Source organism: Rattus norvegicus, chromosome 2 (genome assembly GCF_036323735.1).
Source record: "Rattus norvegicus strain BN/NHsdMcwi chromosome 2, GRCr8, whole genome shotgun sequence".
NCBI lineage: Eukaryota > Metazoa > Chordata > Mammalia > Rodentia > Muridae > Rattus > Rattus norvegicus.
Window position 1 is genome coordinate 8792297 of NC_086020.1, and position 23213 is coordinate 8815509.

General features: G+C 38.5%; 1 protein-coding gene across 17 annotated transcripts in view; it reads left to right on the forward strand.

The window, feature by feature from the left end:
* The window catches only part of Kiaa0825 (KIAA0825 homolog), a 561052-nt gene that overhangs the window by 186040 nt on the left and 351799 nt on the right, over window positions 1-23213 (forward strand). For all 17 annotated transcript variants that reach the window (XM_017591153.3, XM_017591158.3, XM_063281463.1 and 14 more), the window contains one exon: window positions 1547-1686. In XM_017591153.3, coding sequence (XP_017446642.1) covers window positions 1547-1686 — 140 coding nt within the window. The remainder of the gene's footprint in view (window positions 1-1546; window positions 1687-23213) is intronic.

A 23213-nucleotide genomic window follows, 5' to 3' on the forward strand; every position in this document is an offset into this window, starting at 1 on the left:
GAGATGCTCACAGCCATGACCTTTACTGCTCTAGTCTGAGAATTCAGTTGTTTGTCTCTTCTGTTCCACCAGCTCCTCATGATAGGAATTTCCCTACCTTGCATTAGCCAAATGCCCAACAATTTGCTATTGCTTCTAGTCATCAAAGTTTCATAAGGAAATCTTGAATTGGATCAAAGTTAAATACAGACTGGAGAATTTTGTGCATCATGAAGTTGTGAAATGTTTGCAATGCCATGCCAAGGAGATGCTTTAAATTTTCTTTATTTACATCTTTGACCCTTCTCTCTTTTTCCTCTCTCTCTTGCAATATCTTAAAGACACTCCAGTCTAGATGGAGAGATAAACTTCCACTTGAAGAAATAAGTGTTGACCTGTGCAGGCTTGTCTAATTTTTAATACAGAGGCTACTCTGAAGAGAAACATTTAGTGAAGAGTATTCAGAGAAAGTGGAATTTTTATTAAATTTGTTAAAGGGCAATGTCTTAGGGTTATTGTTCTCAACCACAACTAAAAGCAAGTTGGGAATGAAAGAGTCATTTGGCTCATGCTTCCACACCATAGCTTATCATCCAAGGAAGTCAGAACAGGAACTCAAACAGGGCACGAACCTGGAGGTAGGAGCTGATAGAGAGGCCATCTCTCCTGTTATGACCTTTAGATGATTCATGCTGTGGGATTTTAAAGGGAAAATTTCAACCATGTTATTGGTAATTTCCACTTTCTGATGAAGTACTGATACCCTTATCAATGAAAGCAGTTCTCTGAAGAAGTTGATTTTCTGCTCAAACTGATAACAGATTATAAAGCAGAAGCCTGTTTATCTTGGAACTATTTCTCATTGATGACATTACTTAATTAAGTCAGTGGGTGAGTGGTAGCATTAATTCTGATAATTGCATGTTGATGTAAGGATTTTCTAGTTAAATAGATTGTGGCTGATCCTTCACAGAAGTTTTGAATTCCTTTCGTTTTACCAGCAAATTCAATATGAAAGCAAAATTCCAAGTATTGAAAAACTCACTAGAACATCTTCCTCCATAAAGGAAAAGAAGCTAATAGTATATAGCAGACAGTTGTTATGTATCTAGGGAGTAAACAAATGAAGACACTCAAAATAAATGCATATGTAGTCACACCCCACAAACATACATTCTCTCTCTCTCTCTCTCTCTCTCTCTCTCTCTCACTCACTCACACACACGCACACACACACACATTCACGTATACAGAGAGGAAGAGAGAGAGAGAGAGAGAGAGAGAGAGAGAGAGAGAGAGAGAGAGAGAGAGGCAGAGATCTGTAAAATATAGGCAGAGTTATTTTGTATCAGTTTTAAATTTGGCAGGTTACAAATAGTTAATTTGCTAGTTGAGATTAAATGTAATTCCTTCCCTGAGCAAACCCTAAAGTAAACAAGCACGAAGGAATTTTCAAAGTAATCTGGGAGAAATTAATATTTAAAGGAGTTAACATTACATTTTGACTTTAAGGCTATTAATTTCATAGATAAACTTCATTATTCTGTCTTATCTTGCATTCTGAAAGGCCTCCATCAGCGAGAGAACTGACAGCCCAGGGTCAGTTGAAACTGCTCTTATCCCAGCCATGCTGTAAGGGGAACCTGCTTCTGGAGACCTTACTACATGGTGATGGCCTCATAGCGAGAATCCTGTTGAAAAGTGCAAGTGAGTATGTGCAATTTCAAAAATGTCTTAAACAAACAGCAAAACAAAACCAAGCACATCAACCACAAACAAACATCCATTGCCAGAGTTGAATGGAAGTTTTGTTCTACTTACTTACCTGAAGGGTAGAAACCAAACACATATGCTGACAGCCATAGATAGTCACAGCAGAACTGTTCTGTGGCCTGATTGATCTTTTTATGTCAGGAATTTTGAGTAAAAGAATATTTTCGTATTATATTGTTCAGTCACAATTGCCAATCTATCTATATTCAGTCTTTGAAATGCCTAAGAAAATTGGAAGAAGGCAGTCATATTTCCAAAGTGCAAAGCTGAATTAGATAATAAATTAGTAGAAATTACATTAGACCAGCACTTGTAATTTTAGCCTACCTTGGAGAGTGCTTCAAGACAGCACAACAGCAGCTGTGGCGTTTAGTCATTTCTACTTTGGACAGAGACATCAACCTTAAGAAAATTATGATTGAAAATTGAGGAGTAAAAAACCATGTATATCTTAACTAAAATGTCTTCCTTGCCAATACTGCTTTAAAAAAAGAACCAGGAGTACTGTGTGAGTACAGTACCATGTCCCATCCCTTACCTACAGAGTTCTCAGCATTCCACATGTATGGATTCCTCTTGTGTACCACAGGTGAGAGTAGTCAAGTTTCATAAATCAAACTCATTCTGGTCTACCTCCTAACCATATTTAGGCCCAGATCCAAAGCCTTCAGCCATTCAAACTAGGCTAGTTGTCTGACCTTTTGATTTATCCCCACCCAAGTATTCCCTTACACATACCACAAACCCATCTTACCTTTTCCAGTCACAAAGACTGGAATATGTGTGCTCGATCTACACATATGCTTCCTTTTCCAGAACCCCCAAGCTACTCTGCTTTTATCAGTCTGCAAGAGCTTGTTGCTATTTCAGATGCTTGAGCATTCTTCATCCTGGCTTCTTGTTCCTCTGAAAGTCAGTGTTCACCATTCTGGCTTCTTTGTTTTTCCTTACCATTCCTTATATGTGAACAACACTCATCCTTGTCTGGTAAGTTTTAGGTTTTCTCACTGACTCCAGGATCTCACTCTGATCTTTCCTTAGCAACCTGTTCCTTCTCCTGTGTTCATAAACCCAGATAACATACACTGATATAATTTAGATAAGTAAGTTTTCTTATAAATCGAGGCTCTTAAGAGGTGACAGTAAACCAAAAGTACTGTCGTGCTGGTCTTCATTTTGAATAGACTTCATACAATTTGTAAAATTTCTACAACAGCTTCCCAAAAGATTTTATTCCTGTTCAAATGATTACTTTATATTGGCCCTTAAGGGCAGTAGGCAATGGTATTGTTCTTGTTCATGGCCATCAGCTTCTAAGTAAGTAACCTTCTGTAGAGTTCAGAATGTTGCTCAACCTGCGACATGCCCCGTTTTCATCCTTTTGATCAGTAGTCAAAGCCCTGTCATTTCAATTCCTGGTTTTACAAGCTGCTGTTTATGAGGACAGGACCCATTTAAGCCTACAGATAGATTCCTAGGGTATTAGTCACAATTCTCTAGAGAAACAAAACTTAATAGAAAGAAAATCTCTCTCTCTCTCCATATATATATATATATATATATATATATATATGTATATATATATATATATAATTTATTAGACTGCCTTACAAACTGTGGTCCAGATAGTCCAACAATGGCAGCTGATGAATTAAGGTCCAGTATTACAATAGTTATTCAATCCACAAGGCTGGATATGCCAGATTTCCAAAGAAGTAAACCCTAACTAAGCCAGTGAAAAAATGGACTTGCTAGCAAGCAGAGAATAAACAGTGAAAGACAGAGTCAGCTTCCTTCTTCCATGTTCTTTCTATAGGCTACCAACAGAAGATGCAGTCCAGATTAAAGATCTCACCTCAAAGATCTGGATTAGACATGGGCCTTCCCACTTCAGATGATTTAATTAAGAAAGAGATTCCTCACAGGCACTTAGATTTTGGTAGATTTCAGATGGAGTCAAGTTGACATCCAAGGACATCCATCACTCATGGCAAGCACCCAAGAGAAGGTTCTAAGAGAAGTTTCCCACACCCACCTCTTGCCTACCATATTGTTCATTTTCCAAAAGCCACCAAGGGAAGGTGCATCTTAGGAGAACACTGCTTTGTCCCTAGAACTCTCTAAAAAAGCACTTGGGTAAACCCACTACTTTAGTTTCTCTGTTTTAAAAAGAAATTAGAAAACAGCAGTTAGTAAGAAAAAAAAAGGATTTATTTTCAGCTTGGACAAATGAGAATGGAGAGTCTAATTTCACTCACTCCATGCCTGTTGCCATGTTCTAATTTATAGGAAAACTGAGGCAAAGACTATAGCATCTGCACATTTACCCACCGGACAGTTAACCAGTACTCTGGCTGCTTTCAGGTTGCAAGCAGGCTATGTGGCACAAAGGCAGGCTTCATTAATGTCTGGTTCAAGGAAAATGGAACTTCCATTTTTTGGAAAGTAAAAGCTATAATTCTTTTGTCTCTAAGTGTATCCCATGGACACTGTTAGAAATAAGTTTGCATATATTCGGCCTCTAGGAATCAGTAGATAGGGGCACTAGAGCTGCAGGTCCCCTGATCCACAGACACCACAGGAACCTGAAGGGACCGGATCAACAGTTCTCTGCACCCAAATCTCGAGGGAGGGAGAGCTAAACCTTCAGAGAGGCAGACATGCCTGGGAAACCAAAAGAGACTACACTCTGCCCACATCTCTGACTCCAGAGGAAAACACCGAACGCCATCAGGGACCCTGGTGCACGGGGGCTGCCGGAAAATGCGGCACAGGTCCTGCTGGTTGCTGGCCTCGCGGGGAGATCATAAGCAACACCCCACGAGCAAACTTGAGCCATGGGACCACAGGTAAGACCAACTTTTCTGCTCCAAGCAACCTGCCTGGTGAACTCAGGAAACAAGCCCACAGGAACAGCTGAAGACCTGCAGACACGAAAAACTACATGCCCGAAAGCAGAACACTCTGTTCCCATAACTGGCTGAAAGAAAACAGGAAAACAGGTCTACAGCACTCCTGACACACAGGCCTATAAGACAGACCAGCCACTGTCAGAAAGAGCAGAACAAAGTAACACCAGAGATAATCTGATGGCGAGAGGCAAGTGCAGGAACCCAAGCAACAGAAACCAAGGCTACATGGCATCATCAGACCCCAATTCTCCCAACAAAGCAAACACTGACTGTTCAAACACACCAGAAAAGCAAGATCTAGATTTAAAATAATATTTGATCATGATGCTGGAGGACTTCAAGAAAGACATGAAGAACTCCCTTAGAGAAATGCAGGAAAACATAAATAAACAAGTTGAAGCCTATAGAGAGGAATCACAAAAATCCCTGAAAGAATTCCAGAAAAACACAATCAAACAGTTGAAAGAATTAAAAATGGAAATAGAAGCAATCAAGAAAGAACACAGGGAAACAACCCTGGATATAGAAAACCAAAGGAAGAGACAAGGAGCCGTAGAAACAAGCATCACCAGCAGAATACAAGAGACAGAAGAGAGAATCTCAGGAGCAGAAGATTCCATAGAAATCATCGACACAACTGTCAAAGATAATGTAAAACGGAAAAAGCTACTGGTCCAAAACATACAGGAAATCCAGGACTCAATGAGAAGATCAAACCTAAGGATAATAGGTATAGAAGAGAGTGAAGACTCCCAGCTCAAAGGACCAGTAAATATCTTCAACAAAATCATAGAAGAAAACTTCCCTAACCTAAAGAAAGGGATGCCCATAAAAATACAAGAAGCCTACAGAACTTCAAATAGATTGGACCAGAAAAGAAACTCCTCCCATCACGTAATAGTCAAAACACCAAATGCACATAATAAAGAAAGAATATTAAAAGCAGTAAGGGAAAATGTCAAGTAACAACATATAAAGGCAGACCTACCAGAATCACACCATACTTCCCACCAGAGACTATGAAAGCCAGAAGATCCTAGACAGATGTCATACAGACCCTAAGAGAACACAAATGCCAGCCCAGGTTACTGTATCCTGCAAACCTCTCAATTAACATAGATGGAGAAACCAAGATATTCCATGACAAAACCAAATTTACACAATATCTTTCTACAAATCCAGCACTACAAAGGATAATAAATGGTAAAGCCCAACATAAGGAGGCAAGCTACACCCTAGAAAAAGCAAGAAAGTAATCATCTTGGCAACAAAACAAAGAGAAGAAAAGCACACGAACATAACCTCACATCCAAATATGAATATAACAGGAAGCAATAATCACTATTCCTTAATATCTCTCAACATTAGTGGTCTCAATAAAAAGACATAGATTAACAAACTGGATACACAATGAGGACCCTGCATTCTGCTGCCTACAGGAAACACACCTCAGAGACAAAGACAGACACTACCTCAGAGTGAAAGGCTGGAAAACAAATTTCCAAGCAAATGGTCGGAAGAAGCAAGCTGGAGTAGCCATTCTAAATTCAAATAAAATCAATTTTCAACTAAAAGTCATCAAAAAAGATAAGGAAGGACGCTTCATATTCATCAAAGGAAAAATCCACCAAGATGAACCCTCAATCCTAAATATCTATGCCCCAAATACAAGGGCACTACATACGTAAAAGAAACCTTACTAAAGCTCAAAACACACATTGCACCTCACACAATAATAGTAGGAGATTTCAACACCCCACTCTCATCAATGGATAGATCATGGAAACAGAAATTAAACAGAGACGTAGACAGACTAAGAGAAGTCATGAGCCAAATGGACTTAACAGATATTTATAGAACATTCTATCCTAAAGCAAAAGGATATACATTCTTTTCAGCTCCTCATGGTACTTTCTCCAAAATTGACCATATAATTGGTCAAAAAACAGGCCTCAACAGGTACAGAAAGATAGAAATAATCCCATGCGTGCTATCAGACCACCACGGCCTAAAGCTGGTCTTCAATAACAAGAAGGGAAGAACACCCACATATACGTGGAAGTTGAACAATGCTCTACTCAACGGTAACCTGGTCAAGGAAGAAATAAAGAAATTAAAGACTTCTTAGAATTAAATGAAAATGAAGGTACAACATACCCAAATTTATGGAACACAATGAAAGGTATGCTAAGAGGAAAACTCATAGCTCTGAGTGCCTGCAGAAAGAAACAGGAGAGAGCATATGTCAGCAGCTTGACAGCACACCTAAAAGCTCTAGAACAAAAAGAAGCAAATACACCCAGGAGGACTAGAAGACAGAAAATAATCCAACTCAGAGCTGAAATCAACGAAGTAGAAACAAAAAGGACCATAGAAAGAATCAACAGAACCAAAAGTTGGTTCTTTGAGAAAATCAACAAGATAGATAAACCCTTAGCCAGACTAACGAGAGGACACAGAGAGTGTGTCCAAATTAACAAAATCAGAAATGAAAAGGGAGACATAACTACAGATTCAGAGGAAATTCAAAAAATCATCAGATTTTATTATAAAAGCCTATATTCAACAAAACTTGAAAATATGCAGGAAATGGACAATTTCCTAGACAGATACCAGATACGGAAGTTAAATCAGGAACCAATAAACCAGTTAAACAACACCATAACTCCTAAGGAAATAGAAGCAGTCATTAACGGTCTCCCAACCAAAAAGAGCCCAGGTCCAGACGGGATTAGTGCAGAATTCTATCAGACCTTCCTAGAAGACCTCATACCAATAATATCCAAACTATTCCACAAAACTGAAACCGATGGAGCACTACCGAATTCCTTCTATGAAGCCACAATTACTCTTATACATAAACCACACAAAGACCCAACAAAGAAAGAGAACTTCAGACCAATTTCCCTTATGAATATCGATGCAAAAATACTCAATAAAATTCTGGCAAACTGAATCCAAGAGCACATCAAAACAATCATCCACCATGATCAAGTAGGCTTAATCCCAGGCATGCAGGCATGGTTTAATATACGGAAAACCATCAACGTGATCCATTATGTAAGCAAACTGAAAGAACAAAACCACATGATCATTTCATTAGATGCTGAGAAAGCATTTAACAAAATTCAACACCCGTTCATGATAAAAGTCCTGGAAAGAATAGGAATTCAAGGCCCATACCTAAACATAGTAAAAGTCATATACAGCAAACCAGTCACAAATATTAAACTAAATGGAGAGAAACTTGAAGCAATCCCACTCAAATTAGAGACTAGACCAAACTGCCAACTCTCTCCCTACTCATTTAATATAGTTCTTGAAGTTCTAGCCACAGCAATCAGACAACAAAAGGAGATCACGGGGATACAGATTGGAAAAGAAGAAGTCAAAATATCACTATTTGCAGATGATATGATAGTATATTTAAGTGATCCCAAAAGTTCCACCAGAGAACTACTAAAGCTGATAAACAACTTCAGCAAAGTGGCTGGGTATAAAATTAACTCAAATAAATCAGTAGCCTTCCTCTACACAAAAGAGAAACAAGCCGAGAAAGAAATTAGGGAAATGATACCCTTCATAATAGTCCCAAATAATAAAAGTACCCTGGTGTGACGTTAACCAAGCAAGTAAAAGATCTGTACAATAAGAACTTCAAGCCTCTGAAGAAAGAAATTGAAGAAGAGCTCAGAAGATGGAAAGATCTCCCATGCTCATGGATCTGCAGGATTAATATAGTAAAAATGGCCATTTTACCAAATGCGATCTACAGATTCAATGCAATCCCCATCAAAATACCAACCCAATTCTTCAAGGAGTTAGACAGAACAATTTGCAAATTCATCTGGAATAACACAAGACCCAGGATAGCTAAAACTATCCTCAACAATAACAGGACTTCCAGGGGAATCACTATCCCTGAACTCAAACAGCATTACAGAGCAATAGTAATTTAAAAAAAAAAGCATGGTATTGGTACAGAGACAGACAGATTGACCAATGGAATAGAATTGAAGACCCAGAAATGAGCCCACACACCTATGGTCACTTGATTTTTGACAAAGGAGCCAAAACCATCCAAAGGAAAAAAGGTAGCATTTTCAGCAAATGGTGCTGGTTCAACTGGAGGTCAACATGTAGAAGAATGCACATCGACCATGCTTATGACCCTGTACAAAGCTGAAGTCCAAGTGGATCAAGGACCTCCACATCAAACCAGATACACTCAAACTAATAGAAGAAAAAGTGGGGTAGCATCTCGAACACATGGGTACTGGAGAAAATTTCCTGAACAAAACACCAATGGCTTATGCTCTAAAATCTAGAATCGACAAATGGGATCTCATAAAACTGCAAAGCTTCTGTAAGGCAAAGGACACTGTTGTTACAACAATGTGACAACCAACAGATTGGGAAAAGATCTTTACCAATCCTATAACTTATACAGGGCTTATATCCAAAATATACAAAGAACTACAAAGAAGTTAGACCACAGGGAGACAAATAACCCTATTAAAAAATGGGGTTCGGAGCTACACAAAATTCACAGCTGAGGAATGCCAAATAACTGAGGAACACCTAAAGAAATGTTCAACATCTTTAGTCATAAGGGAAATGCAAATCAAAACAACCCTGAGATTTCACCTCACACCAGTGAGAATGGCTAAGATCAAAAATTCTGGTGACAGCAGATGCTGGCGAGGATGTGGAGAAAGAGGAACACTCCTCCATTGTTGGTGGGATTGCAGACTGGTACAACCATTCTGGAAATCAGTCTGGAGGTTCCTCAAAAAATTGGACATTGAACTACCTGAGGACCCAGGTATACCTCTCTTGGGCATATACCCCAAAGATGCCCCAACATATAACAAAGACACGTGCTCCACTATGTTCATAGCAACCTTATTTATAATAGCCAGAAGCTGGAAAGAACCCAGATGCCCTTCAACCGAGGAATGGATACAGATAATGTGGTACATCTACACAATGGAATATTACTCAGCTATCAAAAACAATGCCTTTATGAAATTCATAGGCAAATGGAGGCAACTGGAAAATATCATTCTGTGTGAGGTAACCCAGTCACAGAAAAACACACATGGTGTGCACTCATTGATAAGTGGTTATCAGCCCAAATGCTTGAATTACCCTAGATGCACAGAACACATGAAACTCAAGATGGATGATCAAAATGTGAATGCTTCACTCCTTCTTTAAAAGAGTAACAAGAATACCCTTGGCAGGGAATGGGGAGGCAAAGATTAAAACAGAGGCAGAAGGAACACCCATTCAAAGCCTGCCCCACATGTGGCCCATACGTATACAGCCACCCAATTAGACAAGATGGATGAAGCAAAGAAGTGCATGCCAACACGAACCGGATGTAGATCTCTCCTGAGAGACACAGCAAGAATACAGCAAATACATAGGCTAATGCCAGCAGCAAACCACTGAACTGAGCATATGACCCCCGTTGAAGGAATCAGAGAAAGGACTGGAAGAGCTTGAAGGGGCTCAAGACCCCATCTGAACAACAATGCCAAGCAACCAGAGGTTCCAGGGACTAAGCCACTACCCAAAGACTATACATGGACTGACCCTGGACTCTAAACTCATAGGTAGCAATGAATAGCCTAGTAAGTGCACCAGTGGCAGGGGTAACCCTTGGTCCTGCTAAGACTGAACCCCCAGTGAACGTGATTGTTGGAGGGAGGGCAGTAATATGGGGAGGATGGGGAGGGGAACACCCATATAGAAGGGGATGAGGAGGGGTTAGGGGGATGTTGGCCTGGAAACAGGGAAAGGGAATAACATTCGAAATGTAAATAAGAAATATTCAAGTTAATAAAGAAAAATAGGAAGAAAAAGAAATAAGTTTGTGGTTGTAAAGGCAAAGATGATCACTCTAACTGAAGTGTCGGTAAAAGGTAAAACTTTACTTAGTGTTCTCAGAAAAGTAAAACTGAGACAAGAAGTGCTCTTGGATTTTATTTTAATCAGTTGTTGATCGCCTTTTTCCCATTGACTGCTCCCCAACCTCAGAGTCTTATTCAATTGATGCGTTGAATTCGGGAACCTGTAATGAAGGCAGAAGGGATGTTTATCACCATCACATTCCTGGGCATCAGTGAGGGGTATGGCAAAGATTTTCCTCACAGGGTGGGATTAAAACATTTGTATAAAAGTCTTACTAGGCAGAGGTTTTATAGTATAGTATTTGACAAGAAAGACCCCCATTCCATATTTCTTATAGCAGAGTTATAATAGAAACCTTTTGTGCATCTGTTGGAAATGAGCTTTACTGACTCACTGCTGTATGCCACTTACATTTTACAGAAAAGGTGATATTCTGACAGTCTGGAGAGTAGGACCTTGCCTTCAGAGCATCTCCTCTCCAAGGCTGCACCAGGACTACAGCTACAACACCAGGGATAGTCAGTGCTCAGCAGAGTTCCTAAGGCCTCTCCTGTACTGATGCAGTGGTGCAGACCTTATTCCTTTCCCCAAACCTATGTCTGTTTTTGTCCTTGTCACTTGAGCACACCAATCTTAGATTTCTCTTGAAGCCACGTTTTTAGCTTTGGTTGCAGCAGCTCTATATTTTAAGAGGAAATCAAAGCTCAAATAACGAACCTTTTGCATGCATATAATATGTATGTATATAATAGTATCCATAATATGTGTCATGTGATTTCCAGGCACTTTACATTTATTATATAGTTTTATTCTTGGACCCTTATGAAGTATATGCTTCTTGTGGCTTGGATCTGCAATGTTCCATAAAGGCTCACTTGCTAAGGCATTGTCCACAGGGCAGTTTTCAGAGGAGGGGTGTTTACATCAGGAGAACTCCACCTTCACTAAAGGAATACACTGATGGGTTCCTAACATGATATTTTCCAGTTCCATCCATTTGCCTATGAATTTCATCAAGTCATTGTTTTTGATAGCTGAGTAGTACTCCATTGTGTAGATGTACCACATTTTCTGTATCCGTTCCTCTGCTGAAAGATGTCTGGATTCTTTCCAGCTTCTGGCTATTATAAATAAGGCTGCGATGAACATAGTGGAGCATGTGTCTTTGTTATATGTTGGGACGTCTTTTGGGTATATGCCCAGGAGTGGTATAGCTGGGTCCTCAGGTAGTACGATGTCTAATATTTTGAGGAACGTACAGACTGATATCCAGAGTGGTTATACCAGCTTGCAATCCCACCAACACTGGCGGGATTCCACTTTCTTGCCATCCTTGCCAGCATGTGTTGTCACCTGAGTTTTTGATCTTAGCCATTCTGACTGGTGTGAGGTGGAATCTCAGGGTTGTTTTGATTTGCATTTCCCTGATGACTAACGATGTTGAATATTTCTTTAGGTACTTCTCAGCCATTAGATATTAGTTAGCTGAGAATTCTTTTTTTTTAGCTCTGAACCACATTTTTAATAGGGTTATTTGGCTCTCTGGAGTCTAACTTCTTGAGTTCTTTGTATATTTTGGATATTAGCTATCTGTACAATGTTGGTTGGTAAAGATCTTTTCCCAATCTGTTGGTTGCCATTTTGTCCTAATAACAGTGTCCTTTGCCTTACAGGAGCTTTGCAGTTTTATGAGGTCCCATTTTTCGATTTTTGATTTAGAGCATTAAACCATTGGTGTTTTGTTCAGGAAATTTTCTGTAGTGCCCATGTGTTTGAGGCTCTTCCCCACTTTTTTTTTCAATTAGTTTGAGTGTATCTAGTTTTATGTGAAGGTCCTTGATCCACTAGATCTTAAGCTTTGTACAGGGTGATAAGAATGGATCAATTTGCATTCTTCTAGATGCCAACTTCAGTTGAACCAGCACCATGTGTTGAAAATGCTACTTTTTTCCCACTGGATAGTTTTAGCTCCTTTGTCAAAGTTCATGTGACCATAGGTGTGTGAGTTCATTTCTGGGTCTTTAATTCTATTTCATTGATCTACCTGCCTGTCTCTGTACCAATACCATAGAGTTGTTTTTTTTTTTTCTCACTATTGCTCTGTAATATAGCTTAATCTCATGGATGTTGATTCCCCGAGAAGTTCTTTTATTGTTGAGGATAGTTTTGGCTATGCTGAGTTTTTTTGTTATTCTAAATGAATTTGCAAATTGGAGATTCTAACTCTATGAAGAATTGAGTTGGAATTTTGATGGGGATTGGATTGAATCTGTAGATTGTTTTTGGCAAAATGGCCATTTTTATTATATTAATCCTACCAATCCATGAGCATGGGAGGTCTTTCCATCTTCTGGGATCTTCATAAATTTCTTTCTTCAGAGTCTTGAAGTTCTTTCACTTGCTTGGTTAGAGTAACACCAAGCATTTTATATTGTTTGTGACTATTGTAAAGGGTATCATTGCCCTAATTTTTTTCTCAGCCTGTTTATCCTTTGAGTTTTGAAGGCTAATGATTTTGTTGAGTTAATTTTATATCCAGCCACTTTGCTGAAGTTGATTATCAGGCTTAGTAGTTCTCTGGTGGAATTTTGGGGGTTGCTTATCATATCATCTGCAAAAGTGATATTTTGACTTCTTCCTTTCCAATTTGTATCCCTTTGACTTACTTTTGTTGACTGCTCTGGCTAAAACTTCAAGTACTATACTGAATAAGTTTGGAAAGAGTAGGCAGTATTTCTAGTCCCTTATTTCAGTGGGATTGCTTCAAGTTTCTATCCATTTAGTTTAATGTTGGCTACTCATTTGCCATATATTGCTTTTCGTATGTTTAGGTATGGTCTTGAATTCCTGATCTTTCCAAGACTTGTATTATGAAGGGGTGTTGAATTTTGTCAAATGCTGTCTCAGTATCTGATGACATGATCATGTGGTTTTTTTTCATTGAGTTTGTTTATATAGTGGATCACATTGATGGATTTCCATGTACTGAGCCATCTCTGCGTCCCTGGGATGAAGCCTATTTGATCATGATGGATGATCATTTTGATATGTTCTTGGATTTGATTTGGGTATTTTTGCGTCCATATGTATAAGTGAAATTGGTCTCAAGATCTCTTTCTCTGTTGGGTGTTTGTGTGGTTTAGGTATAAGTGTAACTGTGGCTTCGTAGAAGGAATTGGGTAGTGCTCCTTCTGTTTATATTTTGTGGAATAGTTTAGATGGTATTGGTATGAGGTCTTCTATGAAGGTCTGGTAGAATTCTGCACTGAACCTATCTGGTCCTGGACTTTTTTTGTTGTTGTTGTTGGAAGACTTTTAATAACTGCTTTTAATTCTTTAGGAGTTATGGGACTGTTTAGATGGTTTATCTGATCCTGATTTAAATCTAGTACATGGTATCTGTCTAGAAAATTTTTCATTTCATCCAGATTTTTCAGTTTTGTTGAATATAAGCATTTGTAGTAGGATCTGATGATTTTTTTAAATTTCCTCAGATTATATTGTTATCTTTCCCTTTTCCTTTTTGATTTTGTTAATTTGGACACCCTCTCTGTACCCTCTGGTTAGTCTGGCTAAGGGTTTATCTATCTTGTTAATTTTTTTTCCCAAATAACCAGTTCCTAGTTTTGCTGATTCTTTGTACTGACTTGATGATTTCAGCCCTAAGTTTATTTCCTGCCGTCTAGTCTTCTTGAATGTATTTGCTTCTTCTTTTTTTTTTTTCTAGACCTTTTAAATGTGCTGTCAAGCTGCTAATGTATGCTCTCTCCAGTTTCTTTTTGGAGTGTCTTGTGTCTCATAAGTTTGGTTATGTTGTGCCTTCAGTTTCATTAAATTCTAAGACATCTTTAATTTCTTTCTTTATTTCTTCCTTGAGCAAGTTATCATTGAGTAGAGTGTTGTTCAGCTTCCATGCATATGTGGGCTTTCTGCCATTTTTGTGGTTATTGAAGAGCAGCCTTAGTCCATGTAGATCTGGTAGGGTGCATGGAATTGTTTCAATCATCCTGTGTCTGTTGAGTCCTGTTTTGTGACTGATTATATGGTCAATTTTGGAGAATCTACCATGAGGGGCTGAGAAGAAGGTATATTCTTTTATTTTAGGATGGAATGATCTATACATATCTGTTAAATCCATTTGGTTCATAACTTCTGTTAGTTTCCATATGTCTCTGTTTAGTTTCCATTTCCATGATCTGTCCATTGACAAGAGTGGGGTGTTGAAATCTCCCACTATTATTGTGTGAGGTGTAATGTATGCTTTGAGCTTTAGTATGGTTTTCTTTTTGAATGTAGGTGCCCTTGCATTTGGAGCATATCTATTCAGGATTGAGAGTTCATCTTGGTAGATTTTTCCTTTGTTGAATATGAAGTGTCCTTCCTTATCTTTTTTGATAACTTTTGGTTGAAAGTCAATTTTATTTGATATTAGGATGGCTACTCCACCTTGTTTCTTGGGACCATGTGCTTGGAAAGTTGTTTTCCAGCCTTTTACTCTGTCTGTCTTTGTCACTATGGTGTGCTTCCTGTATGCAGCAAAATGCTGCGTCCTCATTATGTATCCAATCTGTTAGTCTACGTATTTTTATTGGGAAACTGTGTCCATTGTTGTTAACAGATATTAAGGAATAGTGTTTGTTTTTTCCTGTTATTTTTGTTTTTAGAGATGAAATTATGTTTGTGTGACTCTCTTCTTTTGGGTTAGTTGCAAGGAGATTACTTTCTTGCTTTTTCTAGGGTGTAGTTTCCCTCCTTGTGTTGGAATTTTCCATCTATTAGCCTTTTTAGGGATGGACTTGTAGAAAGATATTGTGTAAATTTGGTTTTGTCATGAAATATCTTGGTTTCTCAATCTATGTTAATTGAGAGCTTTGGTGGATACAGTAGCCTGGGCTGGCATTTGTGTTCTCTTTGTGTCTGCATGACATCTTCCCAGAATCTTCTGGCTTTTATAGTCTCAGGTGAGCAGTCTGGTGTAATTCCGATAGGTCTGCCCTTATATGTTACTTGAGATTTTTCCTTACTGCTCTAATACTTTTTCTTTGTTTCGTACATTTTGTGTTTTCACTATATAGGACAGGAGGAATTTCTTTTCTGGTCCAATCTATTAAGGGTTCTATAGTCTTCTTGTATGTTTATGGGAATCTCTTTCTTTAGGTTAGGGAAGTATTCTTCTATAATTTTGTCGAAGATATTTACTGGCCCTTTAGGTTGGGAGTTTTCGCTCTCTTTTATACCTATTATTCTTAAGTTTGGTCCTCTCATTGTGTCCTGGATTTCCGGGATGTTTTGGGTTAGGAGCTTTTTGCATTTTACATTATCTTTGATGGTTGTGTCAATGTTTTCAATGGTATCTTCTGCCCCTGAGATTCTCTCTTCTATCTCTTGTATTCTGTTGGTGATGCTTGCATCTATGACTCCTGATTCCAGGTTTTCTATTGCCAGTATTGTCTCCCTTTGTGATTTCTTTATTGTATCTATTTTCATTTTTAAATCCTGGATGGTTTTGTTCAATTCCTTCATCTGTTTGGTTGTGTTTTCCTGTAAGGGAGTTTTCTGTTTCCTCTTTAAAGGCTTCTATTTGTTTACCTGTGTTGTCCCATATTTCTTTAAGGGAGTTATTTAAAGTCCTCTATCATCAACATGTGATGTGATTTTAAATCCAAATCTTGCTTTTCAGGTGTGTTTGGATATCCAGTATTTGCTTTGGTAGGAGAACTGGGCTCTGATGATGCCAAATAATCTTGGTTTCTGTTGCTTAGGTTCCTGTGCTTGCTTCTTGCCATCAGGTTGTCTCTGGTGTTAGTTTGTCTTGATGACTCTGACAGTGTCTTGACTCTTTTGTAAGTCTGTGTGTCAGCACTCCTGTGTACCTGTTTTCTTTCAGCCAGATCTGAATATAGAGAGTTGTGGGACCCTGTCATCTCCTGGTGCAGGCAGAAACACAAAGGGTCCTGCTCTTGACTGCTCCTAGGTTCCTGTGCCCAGATTCCTCTTGGGCCGGGAATGTGAGCAGAAGTAGTTGTCTCCTCTGAGTTCTCAGTATTGTCTGCATGTCTGAGAATCCAGCTCTCTCTCCCAAGGGGTTTGGGCACAGAGACCTGTGGGACCTGGTCAGCTCTGGGTGCAGGCAGAAACTGGTAGAGTCCTATCCCAGACTTCTCCTGTGTTTGTTGTGTTCTTAGGCTACCATGTGGGTTGCTTGGAGCAGAAGAGTTGGTCTTACCTCTGCTTTTAGGGTGTCAGTACTCCTGGAGACTGGCTTTCAGCCGTGAACTCACTTTTCACTTGTGAGTGTTTTTTCGTTGGAGATGACCTCAGAGTAGGAATGCGTTTTCTGTCTATTTCTCCTTTTAGTGCTGGGACTTGATCTGGCAAGTCCTTGGCACTGAGAGTTCCAAGATCTCTTGCTGTCTTCACATTCTCTGGCTATGGGTCTCTGAATTTCTTCCTATCTACTGCAGGAGAAAGCATCTCTGATGATGTCTGAGCAAGACACTTAGCTATGAGGCTAGCAGAAAGTTATTAGAAGTCATTTTATTGCTATATCCTTATCCAGGAAAGTAGTATTTGGCTTTCTCCTATGCCATGATTTCTTCAGTCTCAGGTCCTTGGCCATGGAGGCAGTGTCAGGGATTGGTTCCATCTCACAGACTCTCCTTAAGTCCAGGCAGAAATCCTTTGATGACTCTCATAAGCTTGTGCTGCTATTGCCCTGGCAGATCCTGTAGGCAGGCATTATTTTAGACTGAAGGGTTTAATGAGGTGCTGTCTACTTTTCCCCTTTTGGTCGCAATTAGAATACCTTCTAGTACCATGAATAATAGGGTGAAGGCTCTATGTAGGCACCAAGCTCAACTTTACATTCAGGTAATTTGTTTTGGTGTTGACTTCAGCAATAGGGTCTCACTGTCGGATTGTGGAGAACAACTAATAGCCTTGGCAATATCCTGGATTATTCTGGGGGTTCCCATGGGGAAGAGGTTGATGAAATGTAACCCATTGCTGGCACTGGAAGATTCACTTGGAGACAAAACTTAGCCACTTTGGACTGTCTCCCTTGTCTTTGGTTATTTCATATTGATCTTCTTCATATTTTTTATGAATGTTTCGAGAGTGTAGGTAAATACATGGATAACATATGACAATTTCAGAGAGTTACTTTGAGGTTAGCATTGAAACTTAAGAGCATCAAGAGGAAAACTCATAGCGCTGAGTGCCTGCAGAAAGAAACAGGAAAGAGCATATGCTAGCAGGTTGACAGCACACCTAAAAGCACTAGAACAAAAAGAATCAAATACACCCAGGAGGAGTAGAAGGCAGGAAGTAATCAAACTCAGAGCTGAAATCAACGAAGTAGAAACAAAAAGGACCATAGAAAGAATCAACAGAACCAAAAGTTGGTTCTTTGAGAAAATCAACAAGATAGATAAACCCTTAGCCAGACTAACGAGAGGACACAGAGAGTGTATCCAAATTAACAAAATCAGAAATGAAAAGGGAGACATAACTACAGATTCAGAGGAAATGCAAAAAATCATCAGATCTTACTATAAAAGCCTATATTCAACAAAACTTGAAAATCTGCAGGAAATGGACAATTTCCTAGACAGATACCAGATACCGAAGTTAAATCAGGAACAGATAAACCAGTTAAACAACCCCATAACTCCTAAGGAAATAGAAGGAGTCATTAAAGGTCTCCCAACCAAAAAGAGCCCAGGTCCAGACTGGTTTAGTGCAGAATTCTATCATTCCACAAAATTGAAACAGATGGAGCACTACCGAATTCCTTCTATGAAGCCACAATTACTCTTATACCTAAACCACACAAAGACCAAACAAAGAGAACTCCACACCAATTTCCCTTATGAATATTGACGTAAAAATACTCAATAAAATTCTGGCAAACCGAATCCAAGAGCACATCAAAACAATCATCCACCATGATCAAGTAGGCTTCATCCCAGGCATGCAGGGATGGTTTAATATATGGAAAACCATCAACGTGATCCATTATATAAACAAACTGAAAGAACAAAACCACATGATCATTTCATTAGATGCTGAGAATGCATTTGACAAAATTCAACACCCCTTCATGATAAAAGTCCTGGAAAGAATAGGAATTCAAGGCCCATACCTAAACATAGTGAAAGCCATATACAGCAAACCAGTTGCTAACATTAAACTAAATGGAGAGAAACTTGAAGCAACCCCACTAAAATCAGGGACTAGACAAGGCTGCCCACTCTCTCCCTACTTATTCAATATAGTTCTTGAAGTTTTAGCCAGAGCAATCAGACAACAAAAGGAGGTCAAGGGGATACAGATCGGAAAAGAAGAAGTCAAAATATCACTATTTGCAGATGATATGCTAGTATATTAAAGTGATCCCAAAAGTTCCACCAGAGAACTACTAAAGCTGATAAACAACTTCAGCAAAGTGGCTGGGTATAAAATTAACTCAAATAAATCAGTAGCCTTCCTCTACACAAAAGAGAAACAAGCCGAGAAAGAAATTAGGGAAACGACACCCTTCATAATAGACCCAAATAATATAAAGTACCTCGGTGTGACGTTAACCAAGCAAGTAAAAGATTTGTACAATAAGAACTTCAAGACTCTGAAGAAAGAAATTGAAGAAGAGCTCAGAAGACGGAAAGATCTCCCATGCTCATGGATTGGCAGGATTAATATAGTAAAAATGGCCATTTTACCAAAAGCGATCTACAGATTCAATGCAATCCCCATCAAAATACCAATCCAATTCTTCAAAGAGTTAGACAGAACAATTTGCAAATTCATCTGGAATAACAAAAAACCCAGGATAGCTAAAACTAACCTCAACAACAAAAGGGCTTCAGGGGGAATCACTATCCCTGAACTCAAGCAGTATTACAGAGCAATAGTGATAAAAACTGCATGGTATTGGTACAGAGACAGACAGATTGACCAATGGAATAGAATTGAAGACCCAGAAATGAACCCACACACCTGTGGTCACTTGATTTTTGACAAAGGAGCCAAAACCATCCAAAGGAAAAAAGGTAGCATTTTCAGCAAATGGTGCTGGTTCAACTGGAGGTTAACATGTAGAAGAATGCAGATCGATCCATGCTTATCACCCTGTACAAAGCTTAAGTCCAAGTGGATCAAGGACCTCCACATCAAACCAGATACACTCAAACTAATAGAAGAAAAACTAGGGCAGCATCTGGAACACATGGGCACTGGAAAAAATTTCCTGAACAAAACACCAATGGCTTATGCTCTAAGATCAAGAATCGACAAATGGGATCTCATAAAACTGCAAAGCTTCTGTAAGGCAAAGGACACTGTGATTTGGACAAAACGACAACCAACAGATTGGGAAAAGATCTTTACTAATCCTACAACAGATAGAGGCCTTATATCCAAAATAAACAAAGAACTCAAGAAGTTAGACCACAGGGAGACAAATAACCCTATTAAAAATGGGGTTCAGAGCTAAACAAAGAATTCACAGCTGAGGAATGCCCAATGGCTGAGAAACACCTAAAGAAATGTTCAACATCTTTAGTCATAAGGGAAATGCAAATCAAAACAACCCTGAGATTTCACCTCACACCAATGAGAATGGCTAAGATCAAAAACTCAGGTGACAGCAGATGCTGGCGAGGATGCGGAGAAAGAGGAACACTCCTCCATTGATGGTGGGATTGCAGACTGGTACAACCATTCTGGAAATCATTCTGGAGGTTCCTCAGAAAATTGGACATTGAACTGCCTGAGGATCCAGCTATACCTCTCTTGGGCATATACCTAAAAGATGCCCCAACATATAAAAAAGACACGTGCTCCACTATGTTCATAGCAGCCTTCTTTATAATAGCCAGAAGCTGGAAAGAACCCAGATGCCCTTCAACAGAGCAATGGATACAGAAAATGTGGTACATCTACACAATGGAATATTACTCAGCTATCAAAAACAATGACTTTATGAAATTCGTAGGCAAATGGTTGGAACTGGAAAATATCATCCTGAGTGAGGTAACCCAATCACAGAAAAACACACATGGTATGCACTCATTGATAAGTGGCTATTAGCCCAAATGCTTGAATTACCCTAGATGCCTAGAACAAATGAAACTCAAGACGGATGGTCAAAATGTGAATGCTTCACTCCTTCTTTAAAAGGGGAACAAGAATACCCTTGGCAGGGAATAGAGAGGCAAAGATTAAAACAGACACAGAAGGAACACCCATTCAGAGCCTGCCCCACATGTGGCCCATACATATACAGCCATCCAATTAGTCAAGATGGATGAAGCAAAGAAGTGCAGGCCGACAGGAGCCGGATGTAGATCGCTCCTGAGAGACACAGCCAGAATACAGCAAACACAGAGGCGAATGCCAGCAGCAAACCACTGAACTGAGAATAGGACCCCCGTTGAAGGAATCAGAGAAAGAACTGGAAGAGCTTGAAGGGGCTCGAGACCCCATATGTACAACAATGCCAAGCAACCCGAGCTTCCAGGGACTAAGCCACTACCTAAAGACTATGCATGGACTGACCCTGGACTCTGACCTCATAGGTAGCAATGAATATCCTAGTAAGAGCACCAGTGGAAGGGGAAGCCCTGGGTCCTGCTAAGACTGAACCCCCAGTGAACTAGATTGTTGGGGGGAGGGCGGCAATGGGGGGAGGATTGGGAGGGGAACACCCATAAGGAAGGGGAGGGGGGAGGGGGATGTTTGCCCGGAAACCGGGAAAGGGAATAACACTCGAAATGTATATGAGAAATACTCAAGTTAATAAAAAAAAAAAAAAAAAGAAAAGAAAACACAATGATGGGCTATAGAAATGACAATACCAAAATCCTTCCAGTGCTTAGCTCCCTGCTGGTATAGAATCAACGATTGAAAAGACACTCCTTCATACAAAGTAAAAAATAGGTACCCCAACACTCCAACTCACAAATTCTTTTTTTTTCATCTTTATTAACTTAAGTATTTCTTATTTACATTTCAATTGTTATCCCCCTCCCAAATTCTAACTCAAGCATATTCTAGTTTTTATAAAATCTGTGGTTAGAATAGAAATATTAACTTCCCTTAAACACAGTTAACAACAAAACCCATTCAAAATTCCTGACTATTTGTTTATAAATACTTTAAAAATATAAAAAAAAAGAAGCAGCGCACTTCTTAGTATGCAAAATTATGATGGCAAAATAATTATTTTAATTATAATTATTTTCCTAATAAAAAGGTGTAGTTTTAAAACAAAAATATTTATTCATTAGGCTTCTTATCTAACTTGGAAAGAGTTATTTGCTGAAAAAAATCTTCCTGATAATTATAGGAATCATTCAACTATGTATTCTGAGCATTCTAAGGAGCACAATAAAGCAATACTTATACTTCCTTGTGAAAAAAAAAAAAAGAAATACTCAAGTTAATAAAAAAAAAGAGCATCGTTCCACAGAAGAAGTACTCCACAATTGATAAAGTAAAGCTAGCTGAAAAAATTGATGCTTACATTTTTGACTTCTCTGTTAACAACTTAGTAAAGGCAAAGCAAATGTACTTATGATTGATACACTATTTCAACAAATGAATTCACCATATGTTTTTAAAAACTAATGGCCACCTTCTGGTATGTATTTCATGATAGTGTTTAAAAAAGACTTACAATCTTAGGCGTAGTTCTTATGGAAAACATTCATGTATTTGCTGAAGTGCTCTAAAATATCACTTATTATAAGATTATTTACTTTGTGTGGCAGCTTTAGTTTTGTTGAATATTGAATTTTCCTAGCTACTTCAAATGCCTTGAAGATGAAATGTCAGAATCCACCAGTCAGTTGAGAGATCACTATTTTAAGCTCCTACAGAATTCTTGTCATTTTAAGAAACAGCATAACTCGTGGGATGTTACTAACTATTGTAATGATGATTGTAAGAGTAAATTTGTACTTATTTTTACAGAAACTGTCTTTATTTAATTCATGCCTCAAAGAATTTAGAATAACATTTGATAATTTATGTGTTTGACCATCTGGTTAGGAAAACAAAACATTAACGTGTCAATAACTAAGCAGCATAATTTTTGGCTTTTTAATCAGAAAGCATTTTTATAAATAATTTTAAAACAGGTCTTGCTTATGTACAATATACTTGGTATAATATTTTTCTTAATAGCCATATGATATAAAGTATCCCAAACTTTTAATGATATATTCAGCTTTCAGTTAAAAATGTCTTGTCAGGCTTTCTATTTGTGTTAAAACTATCAGCAAAACATATAGAGAAATAACTTTTGCTCAGGCTTAGAAACAATAAAAGTTAAATAAATTAATAGTAAATGTGTCACATATTCTAAATCTTTTAACCATGTTCTTGCCATAAGTGGCAAGTTTTCTTATATAAGGTGAAGTATTTTTAATGAAGTTTTAGGTTGCTAAACATAGTTTTTAAAAAAAAACAGCTGATTGTAATGGTAGACAAGTTCTGACACTCATTATATCCATTTCAGCTGCCCGATAGAGGATTCCCGTTGGTTTTAAGTTGAATCCAAAGGAAACAAACTTCCCATTTACAGATGTTTCAGAAGGCTCTTAATTGCAAAACAGTACTTTGAATTAT